This window comes from Pelodiscus sinensis, chromosome 9 (genome assembly GCF_052426305.1).
Source record: "Pelodiscus sinensis isolate ZL-2025 chromosome 9, ASM5242630v1, whole genome shotgun sequence".
Taxonomy (NCBI): domain Eukaryota; kingdom Metazoa; phylum Chordata; order Testudines; family Trionychidae; genus Pelodiscus; species Pelodiscus sinensis.
The window spans coordinates 68055072-68069924 of record NC_143060.1 but is presented as its reverse complement, the minus strand read 5'-3'; the positions used below and the strand labels follow the sequence as shown (position 1 = coordinate 68069924).

Below are 14853 nucleotides of genomic sequence, written 5' to 3'. Positions count from 1 at the left end.
TCTGAGCAATCATAGTGCTCTCTTACACACAGTGGAACTCTTCCTCATTTTCTCCCCGCCTGTTCTTCCTGAACAGTTTATACCCTTCCATGACAGTGCTCCAGTCATGCGAGTCATCCCACTAAGTCTGTTATCCCAGTCAAATCGTAGGTCTTGGACTGGGCCAGGGCCTCCAATTCTTCCTGTTTGTTACCCAGGCTTCTCGCATTGGTGTACAAACACCTCAGATTACAGAGAGCAGGTCGATCAACTGGTTTTCGAATCATGGTTTTCTTGCTCATTCCTCTTTGCATTTCGACTTCCCCACTGCCCTCAGGGTTTTGGTCACCATCCCCCAACGAACCTAGTTTAAAGCCTCATCACTAGGTTTGCAAATCTGCCTGTGAAGATGCTCTTTCCTCTCTTGGTTAGGTGGATCCCATCTCTTCCTAACAATCCTTGTGCCTGGAACAGAGTCCTAAGGTCGAAGAAACCAAAGCCGTCTCTGCAACACCTACAGTTTTCAGACACGCACAATTTTTTTCTACCATTGCAACACATTTATTTACAAGACTTAATCGTAGCTGGGCGGGCAATGAAATGTGTGGGTGTAAAAAGTACAAAAATAATAAAAGCGCTGTAAAACTTAAAACAAAAATTTAGTTTTCTCCAAATTTCAGTTGTGTTGACGTACCCTCAGATTCCTCTCAAGTACCCCCAAGGGTATTCATACTACCGGTTGAGAGACACTGCTTCAGTTCAAGTAGTAGAGGTCTGGGCTGTGCTCTAAAGCTCCTAGGTTCAATTCCTGCTGATGATCCATTACCAGAATGTTTCCATTCGCTAGAATTTTTGTGGTTTTCATTTTCCTTTTTAAAAAAAGCCCTATGAAATTACATTTAAAAACTGTTTGAAAAGCCAAACACTCAAAAGTTAAATAGTCAGAATTAATGTAGCCTGTTAAAACGAATTCACTCCCTTAAACATATGCATTATGGTACAGCCTAATTATATGATCATATGCTCCCTTTTGTGTTGTGGTACCATGACTCATTCAATGCACAAGTTGGACAGAGAATAAGGCAGAGGCTTGAAAACAGATGGTGTGGAGGATTCATAAGGGGGCTAAATTATAGCTGCATGGACAACCTTAAATTAGGCATTTCCTAACTCAGTGGGTTTTTTTAATGTAGGGTTTTTATACAATAGAAAATAAATTGAATACTACAAATGAGCAGTAATAAATAACAAATCTTATATAATTAAGGACAAATGTCTAAAAATTATCCTTGTCCAATAAGAATTTCCAGCCTCTGGGAAGTACAAACATAAAGAGGCCGCAGGAAGGAAGTGCTGAGGTGAGGGTGAAGGGCCTGTTGAGAGAGGAGTGGCCAGGGGATCGTAGCAGCTCTGGAGGTGAAGGGAGATGTTGCCATTAGGGCCCCTGTGCTGGCAGCTGGAGTAGAAGGTGGGCCTGCCCCAATTTACGATAGAGGTGCCATCACCTGACGGGGAAGCTAGACTGCCCCTACTAAGCCCAATGTGGCAACAGAGACTGTGGGGGTTGTCCCACCAACCCCTTATGGCCTCTGATGAAAGTGGCTCAGTAGGCTGTGACCCTTGCCTCGAGAGAGAGGGGCTAGATTGAAGTTGAGAGAGAGCTTCTGAGGCAAGCGCAGTCTGCCAGGAAGTGCAGGACCCACCGAGGCCAAGTCAGAGCTTTGTCACTCCTTATTGAAGGGAATTGGCAGCACCCTAGAACTCAATGGGAGTGGGTTCAAGGTGCATTCCAAAACAGATGCAATGGGCAAAAGATGCAATCCAGAGAACTGGTTTCAATTGACTAGAATTAGTTGAAATCTGCTAATTGGAGTTATCCCATCTTGTGTTCATGAGAGTCCAAGAGTAATTGAAGTTCCCTTTTCATAAGCTACTGGATTGCTCTGTGGACTGTGCAGATGTATACAATTGGTTTGTGCAGCTAAGCATGTACTACAGCAGACCTTTTAAGGTTAGTTTTGAAAGTCCCAGCTTAACATTTTTGTCCATGGGTTGCTATTCATGCTTTAAAACATTGCCAAATGGATAACTTGCTGGCAATAGTGCAAGCTCGGAATTAATGAGATCTGTTTGGTACAGATTTTTAACTTCATCATCAGGTGGCAAAGAGTATCTGTCAACTTTCCAAACATCTCATTTCATAGAGATGTTAATGCAACGTGAATTGAAGCATCCTGGGCAATGGGACATACACTGTGCGAAATATTTATTAACTATTAAACCTCAGTTTTGTCTTGTCAGGCTCCCCTGGGAAGAGGTATAACTCCATGACCCTTTGGCAGATACTGGCAATGTGGTGAGGGGAACAGTCTGACATGTGGCTATTTGGCCAGTTGAGTGTGGCTAGTTCACTAGAGTGGCTGCTACTTCGGAATTGATTGGACACCACAGGACTAGCCTGTAGCCAGCCAGCTGGGAGTGCGAAGGCTTGTGGGAGTTCTTTGTTTCTCAAAATGTTAACAACATTGTAGGGCCTCACCTGGAAGCAACTGGAGTGGCTGCGGCAGGCCAAGAAGCCCCAGAAGCCCTCCTCCCAGCCAGGAGAAGCAGGTGTTATGGGCACTAAGCTCTTCTCCTCACCTCTGCCTGAGAAGGAGGTATATAAGAAGGAGCACGAGGAAGGCAGTAAGAGCTGGTGCTGCAGGGCTATGGGCAGATGAATGCAATCTTGAGGCAGCGACTAGCAGGGAGAGCAAGGGAGCAGCCTTTGCAAAGGCTCCTGCTGGCCAGTGGGTGGACTAAGAGATACTGTCTAAGGTACTGTGCTGTCTAAGAAGCAGAACAGGCCTGAGAGGGGCCAGTCTCCTACATACTGTAAGTGGAAGGAGAGAGTAAGAGGTGAGCAACAAGCAGCTCATCTCTGGATGTTAGCAAGGCTTCAGCATGTAAGGAGGTGCGGAGACCCACCTGGCCACCCCAGGAAGTCCTATGATGGTACCATCCGCACACAGGCATTCTAGACCACTAAGGACATGTTGTCTCTTCTGGTGCTGCTGACACCTGCCAGTGACATTGCTTGTTGGAGGGGAAAGCCCACCCCGGGGCCTTTCTGTGATCTCCATCGCTGCAGAGCAGTGCCATTGGCTCTCAGACATGAGTCAGCTTTCTGGCCAGCGTTCCCAGCTCTGCTCCCTGGGTCAATCACCAGCTGTCTGGCGCAGCCCCACAGAGGCACTTAGCCAGTCCCCAGAGGCTCGGCACTGGTCCCCTGAGCTGCATTGCTGTCCAGACTCACGATACTGATCCCTTGTGTTGTGTTGTGCTGCCAGTCTCTGGAGTCTCATCACTAGTCTTCAGAGTCAAGACATAGGTCTCCCCTTCCTGTCCCCGTTCCAGGTTGGTAGCAACACTGCTCTCAGAGCACGAGGCGTGGATCACTGGGTTATTGTCTGCCAGGCAAGTACCATCACCAGAGATGTGGCACTCAGTACAGCCCGTCCCCTGGAGAGGAATGTGGGGATGACTGGCATGGAACAGGCAGGCAAGCAGCAGTGTTATTGCCATGGTCCCCAAGAGAGCCTCAGGTTTGGACAGCAAGGAAGGCACGTTGCCTGCAGGTCAAGGTCACCCACTGGGGACATAAGGGTTTTCCCTGGCACTGCCAGCAAGCGCATGACCTCAGAGCCCTGGGGCAGCTCTCTGGAGTTTCCTCAGATGTCGGAGCATGTGCACCAGTCAGTCCAGGGACATCTGAGAAGTGGTTGGCGACAGCCTCTCACCTGCCCCCGACTCAGAGGAGGAATCAGAGTAGGGTCCCAAGAAGAGCCAGCCTCAGCCGAGGCTCCCCCAGCAGGGGAAACAGAATTGACAGATCTGCATCCACTTGCTTCACCTGCTGAGATAGTAGTAGGGCCTTCCTAGGCAGTCCCTCAGGGTGATTTAAATATAAAAGGGTAACTTGGAGTTAGAGACTGAGTTGTTGGAACCTCTTGACACCCTATTTGACTCTTAAGAGTGCAGCTCTTCATAGGTGGTAGATACCATGGGCTGCCCACTCAACCCCCCAATGCGCCAGGGCTGGGGCCATGCAGCCTGTCCAGCTGCCAGCACCCCAGGGGTTGGTGGCCATAGGAGTGGGGAGGCTCAGGCAGGGAGATGGAAGGAGTGGGACCTCAGGTGAAAGGAGCAGGGGCTGGGAGCTAGCTTCCACTAGTCAACTGTTCACGTGCTGCCCATGTGGCCACCCCTCTACAGTAGCCTTAGCTGTGAGCAATGTATCTGGAACAGCCGTCCTCGTTCCTACGTGTGTGACTTGCATGGTAACTGTCAGACCTGCTGTTGGGCTTAATTCTGTGATCACCTGTCTCACAAGTGCACTGCAAGGTAATTTGTTTTGTTGGTGACCTGGATTCATGTACAGTATAGCATTGAATTTAGGAGACCACTGCCTTCCCTTTTGTGTGATGTGATTTGTTTCCCTTTTCAGAGCTCTACAGGGGAGAATGCAGATTCTCAGCTGATGGCCATGCCCCACACAGACCCCAGCATCAGGTAAGGCAAAACAAAACCTGTCCTTTTGTATTAGTGGTGATTAGATACTCTGGTTTTTGCCTTAGGCTTATCTGGTCTCATATCTACCTCTGAGTACTCCATCCCACTGTTCTAATTTGCCTCTACATTTACTGACACTGATTAAACTAGCATATTCAAATCTTTCTGTTCACCCTCCGGGGCATTTGTGGAGACACCCTCATATTATGGCTCTACTTTCTTCCTCTGGTGTTTGTCAGTGACTGAGTCCTCCTCTTGCTCTGCTGCGTCCCCTCCTAAAAAGAGGGAACTTTCAGAACAAGCCATTGAGCTGGTCTCAGTGAGTAGTCCATCCATCAGTCCAGTCCCTAAGGTAGGAAGACACTCTGGGATTATTCAAGTGCTCAAGAGGGAAGATTTTTTTTTCTTTTTGAGATTGTTCCAGGGACCCTCAATATGAGAGAAGGCTTCAATGCTAGGGCCAAGGAAACTTACCACAGACAAATAGCTACGTCTCCTGTTTGGTTTGTCATCTCCTACTGATCTTCCCTATCCATTCGTTAGAGGAAGGGGAGTTTGCAGCATTCCCTCCTTTATAGGATCCAAGACAGGGAGACCAAAACCAAACTAACACAGAAAACATATTTAACGGGACCAAAATGATACTGCCTCACCCTCGTTTTGTCTCCAATATTCTGGAACCAACATGGCTATCGCAATACTACATACAAAAAGAAAATGTCATTTTTAAGAAGGCCTCCAAACTCAGCCAGCTGAGTTTTTGATTCTCTTATTATTGTAAGAGTCAAGTAGGTTTTCTCCCTTTCCTTTAGGTTGGGGAAGGAGTATCTTCACCCAGTTCAGAAGGCCTTTACCGAAGAGCCTTGAATCTGAGCAAGTGGCAAAATCTCTAGAACTCTAGAGGCTCTTCCTTAAAAAAGGAGGTTTATGCAGCTTTTCGACGGGGGTGGGGAGGAGGAGGATATGCTGAAAAAATTGCTTGTATTAATTACTTTCACTTCCGAAAAATTGTATTAATTACTTTCACCTTCGAAAGCGCGATTGGAATTTGCATATCCTCTTTCCACAGTTCGATGTAGTCTAGATACACCCATATTGACACGGCATGTGATTTGTTGTGAAAAATCAAGAGGCCAAATAAGCAAACAGCCAATTTTGTTGCTAAAAATAAACAGTACAGTATAGAAGAAAAAAAGCATTCAGGATTGATGAAGTAAGGTTTGCTTGGGACAGGGGACTGACACATACTCTGTGCATCCAAGAAAAGAAGCCAGTAACTCAGGCTCGGAGAATGAATTATGTGACGCAATTTCCAGAAGGGAAGATAGTTTGCAGCAGTTTTATAAGTATTGGAAACTGTAAGTTTGGATGATTAAAAACAATGCTGTAAGGGTCATGAAAATGCATGGTAGAATAGCCACAAATGTGATGAGAAATACACTAGGTCCACTAGAGATAACAGTGGTGGTTTTGAACTTCCTCAAGCCACTGGGAAAAGTGAAAGCTCAGTTTGCTATCGAAGAAGGAAAAGATGTAGAAAAAATAAGAATTGTCTAATAATTGTATCAGTTTCCCTGATATTTTGCATGACTACTCAGCAGGGGAAAAGAGACTGTGGCTCTCAGGGCAGACTGAGACACAGAGATGTATGCATGTCGCCTAGTTGTCTGAGCCCAAATGGGTTATTGAAAAGGACTGGCCGAGGCCCACTCTGAGAAGACAGTGGAAAACCCAGTCACCAGGACATTGACACTGGCAAACAGCGGCACTCCTGGGAAGGGATTTCCCCATCTCTCAGTAGGGAAGCTGAACATAGACCCCTGTTTGAGAACAAAGGACTGGAATTGTGAGGTGGGGGACAGGTGTTGGATTCTGGAGGAAGTTGAAAGCTCTCTCACTTGGGAACGAAGATGATCATATGGAGACTAAGACACAGAGACTGACCATGAGCGTTTGTCCATCTGTCTATTGGTCTGTTTTTTCAATAACTCCTAAACTGTAAGGGCTAGAACCACCACATTCAGTATGCAGCTTTCTCTTATCATAACTAAGAGCAAGGTAGGGTTTGGTTGTACCAGGAGAACACGATGTATCTGGAATAGGATTGCTTTTCCATATAAGGTGAAATGGGCTGACTGGGTGCATGCCTCTCTCCCTCTGGGACTGCCCCAGCCCTGGCCCTCCCACCCCCACGTACTTTGGGGGGCTGAAATTCTCCCTCCCTGTCCCCTGCCCCCGATTCATATGGGAATATTGGTAGCTGTTCCTCTTTCTCACTGTCGGGGAAAGTGCACAGATGAACCTAGACCGATCGCAGCCAGGGGGCATGCACTCCTCCCCCCGACTGCCCACTGGAGTTGCAGCTGCCATGGAGGGCACTTCTTACCTGGCCCCAAGCTTTTTTATCATCTAATCTTCAGCCAGCCCTTCTGGAACAGAATCGGATCTTGTTGGGTTAACAGCTGCAGTGCTGCTACCTCAAAAGTACTTTGATAGCAGCATGAAGTAGTGCTACAAGCATCGCAGCAGGCGGTCATTTTGTCATGTGTCCGTGTCCTGAGCTGCATGAGAGAGTGCCCCTAAAAATATCAAACAAAACGTACCCGTCAGTGAAAGCAGAGCCAGCAGTGAAGAGCCAAGACCATGGTTTCTGCTTACTGAGTGCAGTATTGCTTTGTGCCACTTTGCTATGGTATGACCACAGCAAGTGCTGCAAGCAGACGGTGGGCCACTACAGGAGCGCTTCTTGAAAGTGAGTTATGCTGAAATCCAATGAACAGTATACATAAGTTCTGCAAATGAAAGAACATTTTTTACTACTTAAAAATGAATTGGGGGAGGGGAGGGTTGGTAGCAGCATATCATAGAAATGTCTTCCTGTCCTGCAAGAACAGTGAGGCAGTGCTGTGAGAATCAGGCAGAATATTTTAACTCTCATGCCAAGACTGGTGGAGATATATCCATCTAGAATTGCAGAAGACTAGTAGCTAGGATTCTGAAGTGCCATGTGTATTCTTGCCTCTGGCTTGCTTTTTAGAGCCAAAGAGATTGGCAGCCCTTGTCCTATGCGCATATGTTCATACGCTGTCACAAACCCCAGGAGGCAACAGGTGGTGCTGCATGCAGAGCTATTTGGAAACCTGGCCCTTAAAGAGGGTATGTCACTTAAGCTTGTTAACTCCCCTTTCTATTTCAGCAGGCACTCAGGGAATGAGCTACAGGTATATTATGCCTCTCCAAGAAGTTACCAAGACTTCTTTGAAGCTATTCACAGAAGGGGGGATACATTCTACGTGGTATCTTTTCGTAGGGTAAGTGCAACACACATTCAGTATTGAACTGGTAAATAGGGCAGTAGTAAAGGTCATGATGGTTCAGTGTCTAGACCTTGAGTTCGGGGAGGAGCTCTAGTCTGTCCACAGTTGAACTAGTTCATCTGTTTAAGTCTGAATTTTTTCACAGCCTCCTTGCTTTACTGGAAGCAAACCAGAGCCCTTGTGTTCTGTTTTATACCCTTAGTCCATGGTGGGCACTGTGGAGTCACAAGGTGAAGCAATACCCCAGGGTATGTCTAGACTACATGCCTCTGCCGACAAAGGCATGTAAAATAGGCTACCCGATACAGTCAATGAAGTGGGGATTTAAATATCCCAGGCTACATTAAAATAAAAATGACCACCACGCTGTGCCAGTTCAGCTGATCATCGGCGCAGCACGCAAGTCAATACGCGGATCGGACGACAAGGAAAGCCTTTGTCAACTGCTCCTGTAAATCTTGTTTCACGAGGCATAAGGGAGCAGTTGACAAAGGCTTCCCTTGTCACTGGAGAGCTAGTCACTGGCACCTCCCAAACCCACAGCAACCATTCAGCATGTCCTCATAACTTCACATGCACTAATGATTTTCTGATTTAGATGAAACTGTGGGTTTCAACTCATCAGAACCTCTCCCTGATCCTGCTCATGGCATGCTGTAGGTACAGTGTTGGTTATAGGTAGATGGGGAACATGAGAGCTACGGGCACTCCCCCCCCCCCCCCCTTCCTCCCAGATATAGAATGTCACAGTGGTGCATTAGATTGGGCAAGAAGTCACCACCACCACCACCAGCAGAATGGGGCTCTCTTGGATCTGGTTCTGTTATCCCCTCCCTGGGTTAGTGACCCAGGGATTTTGCCGAACTCTGTGCATGATTTGCACCTTAATGTACTTATCTGAGCAAGCCACTTCTGAGTTGTGCCTTCTAGTTGGGCAGCATGAAGACCATAAGAACAGCCACAATTGATCAGACCAAAGATCCAGCTAGTCCTCTATCCTGCCTTCCCACAGTTGCTTGTGCTAGTGCCCCAGATGGAGTGAATAGAATAGGTTACCAAGTGATCCCTCCTCTGTCACCTATTCCCAGTTTCTGGCAAGTTTCTGCTCTAAAGTATGTGTTCCAGGGTACTGTCAGAGAGACTGTACTGGCCTACATGGACCACGGGTCTGTTCAACCTTCCACCTTCTCTACTGTGTTTTTTATGCCTGTATCTGTTAATAAACACCTGGTGATATTAAAACACAATTCAGGCTTTAAACTTTTATGCACTCCATTCCTTGAAGAGGCAATGATAGCTGGTCACTTTCACTGGAGTTTGTAGCCACTTACCTCCGTTTTCTTTCTGATGCTTGCACACTAACATACCTGCAATGTTTGGATCTCTGGCCTTTGGGGAGTGGGGAGGATCATACACAGGGCTGTTTCATTGGTATTTAAACGTGTTTCTATTAACATTAGCTTTTGTAAATTGAAATTTCTGGTGTAAACTACTGGACAGTGCCGTTTTAATCCATTCCTTTCCTACCCCGAAAGCTCTTTAAAGAGATACATTATCAAAAGGCATGTTGGTCAACTGGTCATTTTGAAGACTTTATTTTTCCCAGTTTCAGTAATTCCTCTTCACTGTATGTCCATGAGAATGAGAGTTAGATCTCTGAATAAATCTCTTAATTCACTCAGCCTGATCTGCAGTTCTTTCTGTTAACGTGTGCAGTTTTGTGTCTGTAAATGTCTCAGACACAATCCAATAGTGACACTTTGACTGGAATTGAGGGTTTTATGTTGAATAAGTCTGAATTTCCAGGCTTGTGTCAGAAGGTTGGAATTTTGTTATTAAATGCTTGGCAAGCGCTTCTGTTCTTTCAGCAGTTGCTAACAGCACAAGTATAGTTAGAAGGAGACTTGAAAATAGCTTTGTGCGGGGTGGTTAATTATTAAAATTTTCCATGTAATTTCATAACAGAGCAAAATTGTGTTTCTCACGATCTTGTCATGGTCCCACCTGAATACACTAGCCAGTTTATGTGTTCTGTTTAGATTGTGTGTGCTGCCAGGCAATGATTAGGAAGAGGTACTTACCTTTCATTCTGACTTGCAAAGCCATCACTTTAAGTGCTGAATTTTTTTTTTGTTTAAAACTCCTGCTTGTAATACATCAAAGTGAAATAAGTAGTTTTCTTTTTACCAAACATAAAGTCTCTTAGGGTTAAGCAGGTAGCTTGTCTGTTTTGTGAATTAAATGTTTTAGGCTATCTCTTCACGGTATTTTTGTTGGTATAATTTCTGTTGCGCAGGGTACAAGGAACAACACATCCTTGATTGACATAAGTTACTTCAGCAGAAGCACTAGTGCGGACACACTATGTCTGCAGGAGGTGCTCTCCCACCGATGTAGTTGTCACCACTCATTGGAGCTGGTTTAATGATATCCACAGGAGAGCTCTCTTCTGTCAGCCTGGAGCAGCTACACCAGCAATCCCACAGTGGTGCAGCTGCACTGGTACAGCTGTGCCACTGCAAGGTCTCCAGTGTACACACAGCCTTAGAATCAAAAGGTGGTTTGTACATCTCTCATTGATTACTTTGACAGCTGAACTGAACTACTGAAATTATCCTGCCACTTGGATGAACTACATAGATCCCTTGGTAGGTGAAAAGGAAGAATTGTACTAGGAACTGGAGAAATAATTTTTCTGAGACTGATCCCTCTGGAGGGCCACGGAACATCTCTTCAGATACCTCGTTAGTAAGGGGGGAAATGTTTCAGACGACCCAGAAGCCATGGATTCCCTGACTTTCAAGAGACCTCAAGGACATTTTGCCATCCCTGATGTGGTGGGGCTGGAGCTCCAGAGCTCTCAGATGCAGTGGGGGGAGCCCTACATCTCTCAGCTGCAGCAGGGGTGGGACTCTTCCCTCATCCACCTGTCAGCCTCTTCTATTGTTTTTTAATTTGGTTATTGACTAAGCTCCTCAGGTTTGCTTAGTCCAATGTCATGGATCAAATATCACTGACTTTGAAAAGCTACTTGCCAGCATGGAGGCAATTTGCGGGTGGGCACCATCATCAAGCCTTTGAAAAACGACATGCTTCATTGGGTTTGCAGATTTATATAGGTGCTCATATGGGTGTCCTCCCAAATCCGGTACTCTGAACCCTCTGCTGCGAAAACCCAACCAGTTCTTTGAGCCTGAGAGAGCTTCAGTCACCTGACAACAGCATTCATCTCCATGTGCATCCTTGCATGCCCTGGCCCATGCCAGCTGTTCATCTTGAAACTGCTACTTCTAGGAGTGGCCAGCATCACCAGTAATTTTGGTGCTGAAAAATATTGTTAAAGCGTTCAAGTTGCAATGACTGCTCAGTGCTACAGTTCTTCGGAGGAAAGGGATAGCTCAGTGGTTTGAGCATTGGCCTGCTAAACCCAGGGTTGTGAGTTTAATCCTTGAGAGGGCCATTTAGGGATCTGGGGCAAATCTGTCAGGGATGGTACTTGGTCCTGCTGTGAAGGCAGGGGACTAGACTTGATGACCTCTCAAGGTCCCTTCCAGCTCTCTGAGATAAATATATCTCCATATATTAAAATATTTAAAAAATCTTTGAGCTTTGGTGTCAGCTGCAGGAGCAGAGGACCCTACTAACTGATTTGCCAGACCTTGTTATTTACAAAGAAAGACCACAAGCTTGGTTTGATGGTGAAGGTATTTAGCCAGGTTTGTTGTTGACAAAGCACAATGAATGGTTGAGCCCTGGATTAATGGTTACAAGTACATTAATAAATGACTTCCTGTGACAAGGTACCCACTTAGTCAGCATATCAGGATGCTGTTCCCTTGGCGAGTACAAAGTTGCCACACTTAGAACTTAATATATTGAGATGAAGTTTTGTATTCCTTATTAGATGCTGTTTGTTACTGCCCTTTATTTTTTGTACCTGCTTATTTGAGCAAACCTTTGAATTTATTTTCTTTTATGAGGAGTTTATGTGGTTTTGTATCTTAGGAATGTGTTTACATAGGTACTTGAGAGAGTTCTGTGGTTTTGTGCTTTTTTAAAGTCAGGAATGTGCTTACTTGGGGTTAGCTAATACCTAGTTTGTTGTTGGTTTTTGCCAGTGCCTGGTGCACTCTGGTTCACAGCCTTTGTTTCATACTGTTAGTTATGTGTCGGGCTTTAGGAAGATCTATGCCAGGGCTACTCAACATGCGGCCCACAGCCCATTTGTTTGCAGCCTGCGGTGCGGTTTGGATTTACACAGGGCTCAACACCTTTGAACATGGCTTCCACTGGGAACACACTCCATGACGGCGAGTCAATAGAATAGTCTTCTGCTGAGATGCGTTTTAGTAGTTAAATTCCTGAACTGTCATTGCTCATTGAAAGTGCTGCCATATAGGTGGAAATCGGGTAAATATTGCATTGTATTAATAGCAGCAGAACTGACTTGAATGGGGCCTGTGTGTTGGGTAGTTTCACCTTAATCTGTGTGTTCATGCCTGTCAGTGTGAAAAGCTATTTGCATATATATTTGCATGTATATGCAACCACACTTAAATTGCGGCCCTCGGCATGTGCTGTGAGTATCATTGTGGTCCCCAGGGTTTCCAAAGTTGAGTAGCCCTGGTCTATGCTATCTGGGTTGTGCTGTCCCAGAAACAGGTCCTGGACCAAGAATTTCATCTCTGTGCTTACTATTCCTGCAAGCTCAGTCCTGCCATGTGCAATTATGAGATTTTAGACAAGGACCTAATTGCTGTCAAAGAGGCTTCAAAATCTGGAGGCACTATGTAAAGGGAATCAGACACTCAGTGCAGAGTGCTTTGCCAACAGCTGCCACGTTTCTCTACCAGGGGATTGCCAGCATTTGACATGTGCTACTGGCTGTGGCCATGGCAGGTTGGCATGAGGAGAAACACCTCACTTGGGGAGTCTGGTTCTTAGCAACACCTTGAAATACTTTTTGTTGGATCCAGGAGCAGAGAACCAGCTCTGGGCTGGAGAAATAGGAATTCATCTCCATTCCCCTCTTACCCATAAGAGTGAGGCAAAGAAGACATTTATTCTGTCTGGTGTGTCAGAATTTCCAATAGGTGCCTCCTTGTTCCAGTGCAAGTCCATACATTTCCCAACATTTCAGCAAAGGAGTGCAATAGAAATAAAGATAGGGTTGCCAGTTGTGGTGGGATGTATTCCTGGAAGTGTCATCACATGACAGTCTTAATAAAAAAAAAAAAACCTTTAATTTATGGTCATTCCAGGACAATCCTGGAGTACCAGCAACCCTAAATGAAGGTGCCTTCCTGCAGGTTTGGGGCCTGTCTGTTATGGAGTACATAGGGCCCTGTAATATCACTAGAACAACTAAGGCAACTTGCAAATTCAGGGTTTCATCTGCTTGTGCTGTTGATTCCCCAGAGGAAGTCAGTCTCAAGTCTGTCTCTGACATGGCCGAGCTGCTGTGAAGATAGTGAAGTAAGGCTAGTTAGACATCTCTCACTTGCACGCACTGGGCTACTGCTGATTAGGAACAAAGGGCAAAAGCACCTTTAGCAAGCAAAGCCCCTCATAGCAGGACACTGCTCGGGCTTCTTCCCTTCACTATCAGGGAGTGAGAGGAAAGTACACAACTTGCATCGCTTACTCCTCAGGGCCCCCACCGGCCGGGAGTGAGAGGAATGCTCTCAAGCAGGTCCTTTCCTTTGCTCCCTGGAAGTGAAGGGAAGGGGAAGAAACACAAGCAGCATCCCAGTGGAAGGGGCTTCAGCCCTTCCCTCACCCTGCACACCATAAAGGGAGAGAAGTACAGAAAATAGTCTAGGTGCAGAGCACTTTCTGAAGAGACCCTACGGTTCCCAAGAGGAGGCAGCTGCTCTCTGACTCAGGGTAACTGAAGTAAACCACTTGAGAAGGCAAATCTATTCCAGTTTATTTTGTCCTGCAGGTCCTTTGGCTCTTTCCCTCCTTGCCTATATACATGGTTAGAGGGGGGAAATAATTTGGTCTATTCCATTCTGAATTCCAATAAGGAAGCAGCATCCTACTGCTACAAATTTTGTTAGACCATTAACAACCTCTTGAGAGGCTTATTAATTATGATGACATCTCTTCAGGGAGAGAGAACAATTGCTGTAATTAGGGAAAGCAGATGATTTAAGGTCTGATTCACTTCAGGAGTTCAAAAGGCCAGTAGCATACCCGGTCACTACTTTTTCCATTCCTTTTGACCAGGTAACTGTGTTTAATACTGTGGTCTGTGCAGAGTCTGAGAATGCATGTTAGTCAGTACTAGGGTTGTATACAGCTTCTGGTTACCATGTGTGCTGAAGGGATTGGATGCAAGGTAGCTCAGGAGATGCCGAGATAATGTCAGGATGAAGCTTGTAGTGGTCAAGCAGCTTCAAGATCCCTGGTAAGGAAAGAAATACTCACCAGCTACTCAAGATGGATTGAGTTAAAAGCAAGAATGGGCCACGTTCTAGTCTGTGAGCCTGTTCTCCCTGTGACACTGGTCCCACAGTGAAATTCATCTCCACGATACTAGCTGTTTGTTTCATTTGGAAAGTTGCAATACAAGGCTCAGGAGCTTGTAACAGGACTAAACTATTCATAGACTTTAGGAGGGCCTGCAGAGGCTCTTGATCCACAATGAAAAGGTACACCTGCTCTCAGCAAGTCCTGTCCAGGCTTTCAAAGCAGAGGTCACCATTTCAGCCTTCTATCCTCCCGAGCCATCCCTAGCCCTTCTACCTGCTACTTCAGGAAAAACCTGAGCTCTGTCAGGTCAGGGATTGAGTTCCAATGTCAAGGACCCTTCATGGAAAATCCTCTGCCACCAACCCCAGCACTCCTCTCCCCCCACCTTCCCTTAATGGAAGACTCACCCTCTTGGGGTGCTTAGGACAGTTTCCCTTTTCCTTCTTACTAGTGCCAACCCTTTCCTCCTGCCACAGCAAAGGGGAAATCCCTCTCCCCAGTTTCACTCTGCACCATGACACAATTCAGT

General features: G+C 46.0%; 1 protein-coding gene across 2 annotated transcripts in view; it reads left to right on the top strand.

Annotated features, from left to right (window-relative positions):
• The window catches only part of ATF6 (activating transcription factor 6), a 115874-nt gene that overhangs the window by 55400 nt on the left and 45621 nt on the right, over positions 1-14853 (top strand). Inside the window, exons 13-14 of one of the 2 annotated variants that reach the window (XM_075937104.2) lie at positions 4466-4530; positions 7727-7841. In XM_075937104.2, coding sequence (XP_075793219.1) covers positions 4466-4530; positions 7727-7841 — 180 coding nt within the window. The remainder of the gene's footprint in view (positions 1-4465; positions 4531-7726; positions 7842-14853) is intronic. The other variant, XM_075937105.2, reaches the window with a different exon arrangement.